The sequence below is a fragment of the Colobus angolensis genome, unplaced genomic scaffold, assembly GCF_000951035.1.
Source record: "Colobus angolensis palliatus isolate OR3802 unplaced genomic scaffold, Cang.pa_1.0 Scaffold445, whole genome shotgun sequence".
NCBI classification, from domain to species: Eukaryota; Metazoa; Chordata; class Mammalia; order Primates; family Cercopithecidae; genus Colobus; species Colobus angolensis.
In genome coordinates, this window is record NW_012117877.1 from 975316 (window position 1) to 983835 (window position 8520).

At 46.2% G+C, this 8520-nt stretch overlaps 1 protein-coding gene across 1 annotated transcript; it reads right to left on the minus strand.

Annotated features, from left to right (window-relative positions):
- Window positions 1-1918: 1918 nt before the first annotated feature.
- LOC105522908 (spermatogenesis-associated protein 31D1-like) lies at window positions 1919-8284 on the minus strand. The gene is given in 7 exon segments (XM_011957528.1): window positions 1919-2144; window positions 2146-3959; window positions 3962-6398; window positions 6533-6560; window positions 6613-6683; window positions 7299-7345; window positions 8101-8284. Coding segments are annotated over 7 exon segments (4752 nt in total). The 3' UTR covers window positions 1919-1973.
- Window positions 8285-8520: the final 236 nt, after the last annotated feature.

The following is an 8520-nucleotide window of genomic DNA, read 5'->3' on the forward strand; positions in this document are numbered from 1 at the left end:
AAAAAAAAAAAAAAAACAGCCAGGCATTGTGGCATGTGTCTTTAATCCCAGCTATTCAAGACGCTAAGGCAGAGGAGAATCGCTTGAATCTGGTAGGCGGAGGTTGCAGTGAGTCAAGAACATGCCACTGCACACCAGCCCGGGCAACTGAGCAAGACTCTGCCTCCAAAAAAAGAGGTGTTTCTGATGACAACTTTTAGGTGTTTCTGATGATAGCTTCTGGGTGTGGCAGTAACTGAACTGGAATGGAGGTAAAGGATCCTAAGATGGAATAACAGAGCAATTAGGCCAGGTTATTGGCAAGTCTATCCACGTGGATGTTTGGGTCCTCCATGGATTCTCCGCATCCACAAGTTCTTTGCTCTGGGCTTTATTCAAATTGTGTGCTTCTTAAGGCCTTCACAGAATCTGAATTATTTCTGCAATCCTCATCTTCAGACACTGCAGGGTCAGTGGCATAAGCATGGATAGGAAAAGAGAAGGATGGTGAGGGAGCTATAGCAGACATCTGTTTTGTTTTGCTCTCTTTTCTTTTCTTTTGTTTTTGTTTTGACACCAAGCATTCACAATTTTTCTTGAAAACCTACCTCAAGTGATCTCTAGAAAACTCACCTCATTTACTAGTCCCAGTCTGGATATGTGGAGTTGCCTTTTCTTCAGACCCCTAATATTTTAAGAGTGCATATGTGCACACTCTTAGAAATACAGAGCATTCTGTAAAGATTCATAGTAAGCCCCCAAATATCTGTAAACCTCATGTGTAGTCCGGGACTAACCTCTGGACCATGAGCTGCAGGTGTTTTAGACAATATTATATTCCACAAAGCCCATGAAGATCATAGGTGACACCTCCACCCTGACAGGTGCACTGTATACACTAAGGGAAGATCTTGCATGCTGCCATCAACACGGCTAGAAGGAAGGCACAAAGATCACCTTCTCTAAAGAGAGGGATGCCATGTTAACAACAGCCCTGCAGATACTGTTTTAAGTACTTAAAGAACAGCCCCATGTACACTTCTGCCAAAATGGCATCTGTAAGCTCTGCAGCGCCCTGGCAAACCTCAAGGGGGTGGTGCCTAGATCTAGATTGAGAAAGGGTACTGATATGGGCATGAAGGGCATAAACCTTTTTCCACCAGCATGGTCATCCTTTCCTAGCTTCACTTTTTTCTTACTTTCTCATTCATTCTAAGGCATCTTTGCCTTACTCTCAGCTTTATTTTACCCTAGGAGGTAGGTGGTTGCCTGGTCAACATTCCTGCCACAGACAGCTAGGTGATCTTTTTGCTCAGTAAAAATGCCATCAATCCAGGCAGCATGGAGAAATACACAGGGAGGGGAACTACTTCCCCGAGTGACTTATTAGTAGAAAGACCTCAACATTGAGGTCAAAATATGCTTTGCTAAATCATGAGGATGCCCTGCTTTTCAAACTCTTAAGCAGCATCCACAGTGTTCCTGACACTCTACCCCAACCAGCAATACCCCAAACACTCCCACCAACTTATATGATCCTGTGATCAGTGACAACTTTTTTAAAATAGAGATTAAACCACTATTTCTGAAAAATGTACCCATACTTCACCCTCTCTTCAGATCAGAAGGCCTGCCTTCCTTACTGTTCTAAAGGACATGAAGCAGTGAATGGAGAGGAAGGTGCAGGCTGCCATACGGTATCAGTAAGTCTCAAGCAAAGAGATAGAAAAGAGCTCATCTCCTCAGACTTCATCAGGGAGAGAAGGGGCTTTTGGAGGCACATGATACTCTTTCCTCCACAAGAGCTCCAGGGGATTGGGCACATTTTAAAACTCATACTAGGGAGTCAGTAAGAGCTGAGATAACTACTACGTTTCCCTAACCACAAGCTTCAGTTACCCAAAACCTATACCCCGCAACACAGTACGCAGAAAAGACATCCTTCTTATTAGAACATTTATTAGGGAGAATCAAGATTCTCAACAAGGAATGAATTATTTTGTGGGGGGAAATTTTCCTCCCTGAAAATGCTTCGGAAGCATTTTCTGTCCAGTTAGTAAAGGCACATCACTGAACACAGTGCTTTTAGCACTGGTCAGGACGGCTGGACACACCAGGCTGACCTGACGCCGGCAAGGGGGGGTTGAATGTGGCATAGGCTTCCTTGTGGGGCATGGATTGGGGATGCCTTTGACACAATATCTTCCCCTTAAATGCCTCAACTTTCTCAGGCTGTCTGTCCTTGTCTGTGATCTGTCTAATCCTTGTAGGATAATTCTGACCAACAAAGATAGCTTGTTGGCTGTGAGATTTGGTACATGTCACTTTGCAGGAGGGAGCGGTGTAGTTACAGGGATAGCCCACAACAGGCTCTGCTCTGACCGGCACTTCTGGGTTGTGCTGAGCTTTCCCAAGCTCCACTGGGAAGGAAAGGGGCTCTTGGGGACAGGTGACATCTATCCCATGCCTATGCCCCAGCTTCTCCTCTAGGGAATCCTTAGTGTCTTTCCTAATTTTCTGACCTTCAGTGGTCCCAATAAAGGCAGCTCTTCTTGTAACTCGACCTCTATTCTGCACAGATGATGACAGGGAGCTACCCTTTGCCTGGGAACTTTCTTGTTCTTCATATGCTATGCTGGGTTTATTAAACCACTGCAAAAAGGTCTTCATCCACTTTCTGAAGAGGTTTTCAGGAGGAGGCTGTGTTTTCAAGGTTGGGGAAGATTTGCTCCCAAGCACCTCCCCTGATGTCCTGTCATGAATAGCGTGGCTCTTTCTCCTGAGTTGGGATGTCCCCAACCCTGCATCCCCTCCACCAAGCTCTCCTCCTTTGGGTCTCATAGGGCTCACTCTCTTTATAGCTGGTGGGAAATTCCTAACTTGACACTTCTGTAAGAGATGGTTAGGGACCCTGGGCTCCTGCTGCTGTGCCACACAGATCCCTCTGTCTTCCAAGTGGACATGCAACACCTGGGAAGTTCCCATATCCCTACTCAAGATGCCCTGGGGATGAGTCAGTAAGTCCTTGGAACTCAAGTTATCTAAGGCAAGAGATGTGTCAGTGAAATGGCTCTGAGGTTGGCTATCCTTCCTCTGGACCAACTTTAACTGGCTCAGCATCTGATTTTTAAGATATGATGATTTAGGATCTTGGGGAACTGATACTCTTGGTGGGAAAATTTCAGTTTCATGAGATGTGCTTGTTTTTACATTTGTCACTGAGCAGCTTCCTGACTTGCTGGATGTCAAGTTGTTCCTAGTTTGTGATTGAAGAGCACAGATCTCCTCTTCCTTGAACATCTCCTTCGACCCATTGGTGACAGGAAAGATCTCTCTACTGCCCTGAAGCCTGTTAACATTATTACTGGCACTCTCTCTGTTATCCCTTGACTCACGGCCAACTCCAGCTTGCATTATGGGCAGCTCTGCACTGCATCTACTGGCCGGTACAGTCTGTTTCTGACTGACTTCGTCTATGACGCTGTGTGGGGGGGGCAGAAAAGTCTGTCTGCCATCCTCAGTTGTCGGGACACTTTCTGTAAGATCATTGTCAGTATCAGCAAATTCTCTTCTCAGGGTCCCCTGCTTTTCTTGGTCCACAGGTGAGGTGACGAGGGGAGAATGACCAAGGATGGGTAATGAGTTTGTTGATTCTAATATTTCTCCTTGAAAATCTGTAATGCCTCTTCTAAGCAGCTTGGAGGCCCCATCTTTGGAATCTGACGCTACAAAGTCATGGTCAGTATCAGAATATTCTCTTCTCAGGGTGTCCTGCCCTTCTTTGCTAACAGGTGAGGTGACAGGATGAGGGCCATCGAGGACAGGGACTGAGCTTGTTGCTCCCCACTTTTCCCCTTGAAAAGAGCTTCGTCTACGAGACTTAGAGACGCCAACTTTGGAATCCCGAGAAATAAAGCTGGCTGAGGATGGAATGTGGAAATGGGAAAAGGAAGTGGAAAGATCCTCTTTTGATTTGAAGCTATGGATTCAAGGATCTTGCGGGGAAGGCCCCACAGCATCCTCATGCAGAAAGATTTAATATGGGCTTCTAACATCTTTTGTTTGTTGGGACTAAGGAAGGAAATCTCCTGGGAAGTATCAACGCAGTGGTCCTCACTCACCAATGCTGCCATATTTCAATGTTTTATTTGGCTGTGGGATTCCTCAGCAAGAGACATTGTCTGCTTGACTGAATGCCATGAACTATGCACGGTCCCAGGCATTCGACCCTCATTGATTTCCTCAAATTTCTTGCTCAAATGTACTGTCAGGGCATTTTCAAGTTGTTTCTGACCTAGGCTCTCCCCTGAATGATTCCCTGACAGATGCATCATATGAGTGTTCAGGTCTCTCTCAGAGTTAGACCTCGGATTCTCATCTGAAGATGTCTTTGGATCATGCAACAGATAATTTTTGGGGCCATTCTCCTGTCTGTATCCCTGATAATTCCCCACATTCTCCAGGGAAAGCATATTTGAGCTCCTCTCATGGAAGGTTCTAGGGGTGCTTGATCCAAATTTCTTTAGAACATTGAGGCTCTGACCCTCAACCGAAGAGCTATGTAAGGGTCCTTGAATGGTCTCTGACGCAGACTGCTCTGAAATTTTGCTCTGAGGACGTAGCAATGACAGAGACTCATGGATTCTATGGGGCAGGCCCCATCTGTGCTGGATGAGCCTCTTTCGAATGTGTTGCTCCAGTTTCTTCCTTACCTCAGAGCTCAGTGGAAAATCTCCAGGTATGATGGAGATGGGAACATGAACCTTGAAGGACTTTCTGACCAATGCAAGATTGGGAGCTGGAGGACAAAAGTCTTCCTGGGATTTTTGAACCACAGAGGGTAAACCCCACACACTTTCCTACACTTTCTGCAACACGTTATACTCCAGATGGTTAATTTCAGATGGTGTAAGAGACCGTGCCTCGTTCTGGGGTCTATGAAAACACACTCCACAGATCTTAATCAGGAATGGAGGACTAGGGAGTAGGGCCGGGAGTGGAGATTGATGTTGAGCCTGGGACTGGACCTCAGTGAGATGTGGGGACTGACCTTGGGGCAGAGTTTGAGGCAAGGATAGAGCTTGGGTACTAAGCAAGGACAGAGGTTGGGGAGGGGGAAGTACTGGAGATTCTTGGAATAAAGAGGTATTTGTAATGCCATTGAAGAATACAAACATGGAGGAATGGCCACGTTGGACAAGAACAGTAGGGTGAAGAGACTCGCTGCGCAGAGATGGGAGACCCCAGAAGAGCTGCACATATTTTTGTTCTAAATGGTCTTCAAAGCACTTAGAGTATGGGGGCTCCTGATGGATGTGCTGCCCCTCTAGTTTACATTTACTGGCCCTAAAAGGAAAGGATTCTGCCAAGTCGTGCTTATCAGCAATTGAGGATAACATTTTCCGTGAAGAATTTAGTTGGTAGTTTGGCCTAAGTTGTGTTGGGAAAGATCCTGGTTTCTTTCCATTTTCTTTCCACATCAGGAAATCACACCTTTTTTTGACTTGTCTCTCCAGGAGTGCCAGAATGTCATGACTGACAAAGGAGATATTAACTGGCTGTATGAGGTTAGCCACAGAGTGCCTCCCTAAAGAGACCTCAGAAGAATGAAGGGTAAGAAGCTCCTCCATGAAATCAGATGGCACAAAATTGGAGGAAAAAGAGTCCTTGGCACAGGGCTGCCACCAGGAGAATTCTGAAGATGCAGGGCATGAATGGTCAATGCCTTTGATTATTGGGGCATAGGTGGATGTCCCACCAGAGCCACCTAGAGATAACATCTCTGCAAAAGGCTTCAAAATGGTGAGTCTTGATTTTGACTGAGTCACAGAGCAGTCTTCCAGTGGTAAAGCAGCTGGGATTGGTGGTTTATAATGATGAGCACATGAATCAGTGGGATTCATGACCTGGGAAATATCTTGGCATTGGGTGGAGTCAAGTGAAAAGGTGGTGTTCAGACAGAAATTGGCCTCAGGTTAGAGACTGGGCTCCACTCTCTGAATGTGAGGTGGTGGGAGAAGAGGAAAGGGAAGCCATAGGGGTGAGGAATGGTCTACGGGGAACTTGGAATCCAGGGGAGAAACAGGCTGTGATGGCAGAGGGTCCCTCAGTGATGAGGGTGAAAACAAGTCAGCTAAGGAGGTGATCAAGTCAGGTGAGAGAATTAACTGGGGTGGTGGAGACAGCTTAGGCCGAGGGGACAATATTAGGTCTTCTGTAGGGGTTGCTGAGGGGGCAGAAGACAGAGTGAACGATGACTCAGTCGCAGAACCTGCAGAATCCAAAGGGGACACAGAGGGAGCAGCATCTTTCAGGGACTCCCGAGACAGCAGTCGCTGGATATCAGCAGCTGCTCTGTTACACACCTGACAGACGGGGTCTGGGCAAAACAGTTGACGAAAGCGGGTGGTATCATGATGCTGGTATCACATTGGCCCCCACCCATGAACTCACCATATATGAGGTCATTTGACCTCACTATAGCCTCTCCCCAAAGCATTCATTCACATACCGGTTCCTATGGCTACCCACTCCCAAAACTACAGCAGGCTACAAGGAATCCCTGAAATGAACAGAACATACTAAAGAAAAAGGAGGGGGTGGGAACAGAACCCAAGGGGAAAGATTAATCACCTTTTCAGAATAGAAAGCAGCTTTCTTTCCTCTTCCACTTCTCTCTGGAAACATTTCCGGTCTGGGAAACCAGAAGAGTATGTTACATGCAATGAACGTAGAGGCACAGGACTCATACAGAAGTCACTCTGTGGAAGACCCTTGGGATATTAAACTCTGATAGCCCCAAGAATCAGTAGAAAATAGTCCCTGATAATATAGTCACTGATAATAGTCATTGATAATATTCACAAGTTCACATGTGTATGTGGAATCATCAGTAAACTTCTTTCACATACATTACCCCATGTGATACTCAAAACCAGCACATGAAACACAGACATCAGTGGTTACCTCCAGGAGGAATCCGAGCATCGAGGAAGTCAACATACTTATGCAAACTTGTGAGACAGAAGCTCTGACTCCAAGTCAACCAGTAGTCATTCCTTGGTATCTCAGTTGGCCACAAATTGGGCAACACCCACTACTCAGGTCCATCACTCCGTCATGCCCATGAATGGGCAGAGCAGGGCCTATAAGCAGTGTCTCAGGTTTGATTGCTTTCCCATCAGCCTATCTTCTGAGGGCTCTGTTTTCTAAGACTGTATCTAGTAACTTGACATTCTTAGAATTCATTGGACTGAGTCCTCATGAAAGACACAGAAAGGGTCACCCTTGAAGCTCAGATAGAGCAGGTTGACATTACCTTTAAATGTCCCACCTTTCCTTCTCCTCCTGGCTCTGCCCTGATGCTGAGAACAAAAGAAAGATAATGACAGATTGGGACTCACTTCTCTCACACTCTATGAAGTTCATTCATGCATTCATTCATTCATTCATTATACAAGAATGATATGACCCTTTAATTACAGAAATATGTACCTGTTGTCAATTTTTAATGGAGATAAAATATTTCCCATTTTCCCTTCTCTGAAAAATCCTCAAAGAGGATTTCTTCTGTGAGAGCCACACTTGATGTGCTGAGTTAGAAGTCCTCATCCAGGGCACAGACTCAGAGTCCAACAGTCACATCTGTGCTGCCTCACAGGACAAGTGTCCCAGAGACAGAGCTCTGGCTCCAGCCTCTGCTCAGAGACTCTCAGCATTACTCCCCTGGTCAGCCCAACATGAAGGCTTTGCTGAATGACAGGTGACATGAGAATGTGACTCATGATCAAATTTCAGCAGAGACTGTTCTCCTTCAGAGAGCCCACACTCTCTAAATAAAACTATCTGGGACCACAGAACTACTGTGTTTGGGATTTTATCCTGGAACTCTCCACCACAGCCAGACAGGTAGTCTATGAGCTACAGACGGAAACCTTAGTCCTCCTGAACCCCTACGTCTGCCCAACCTCTGCCACAGAAGAGTGAAGATCTATCCTCTCTTCAGACTTCCCATGTAAGACCTGTCTCTGAACCAACCAAAGTTATTTAGAAATGTGGGAACAGGATTGGGAAACAACAACAGGGCATCTCTCTTGGATGTTCACCCACAGTTCCTTATCTTTTGGATGTCATTATTTTTTTTGGTGGCTGACGAATACAGGGTCAATACCACGTAGAACAAGTACAGTATAAACAACCCCAACCCACTCAAGCAGATGAAGTTGGGGTCAATATCTAAGCAATGTGAGTCCAGGCTCAGCCCTGTCTCAGTATAGCTGTTCAGAAAACAGAGGATATTCTCCATGCTCTGAATAGCTCGGCTGCCTGAAGCAACTGAGCACTGAGGGTGCCCAGGCTTAACTATAAACCCAGGCCTGCATCACAGAGCATGGAAGAGTCACAGAGCATTTCTGAGGGTGGAGGGAGCAACTAAAGGAGGGTGTGTCCACAGCCCCAACCCCACCAGCCCAGCCGACTCTCCTAGGCTCTCTGGGTCCCTTTGCCCTACCCTGCCACTCCATTTCCCAAGTCCATCCTTTT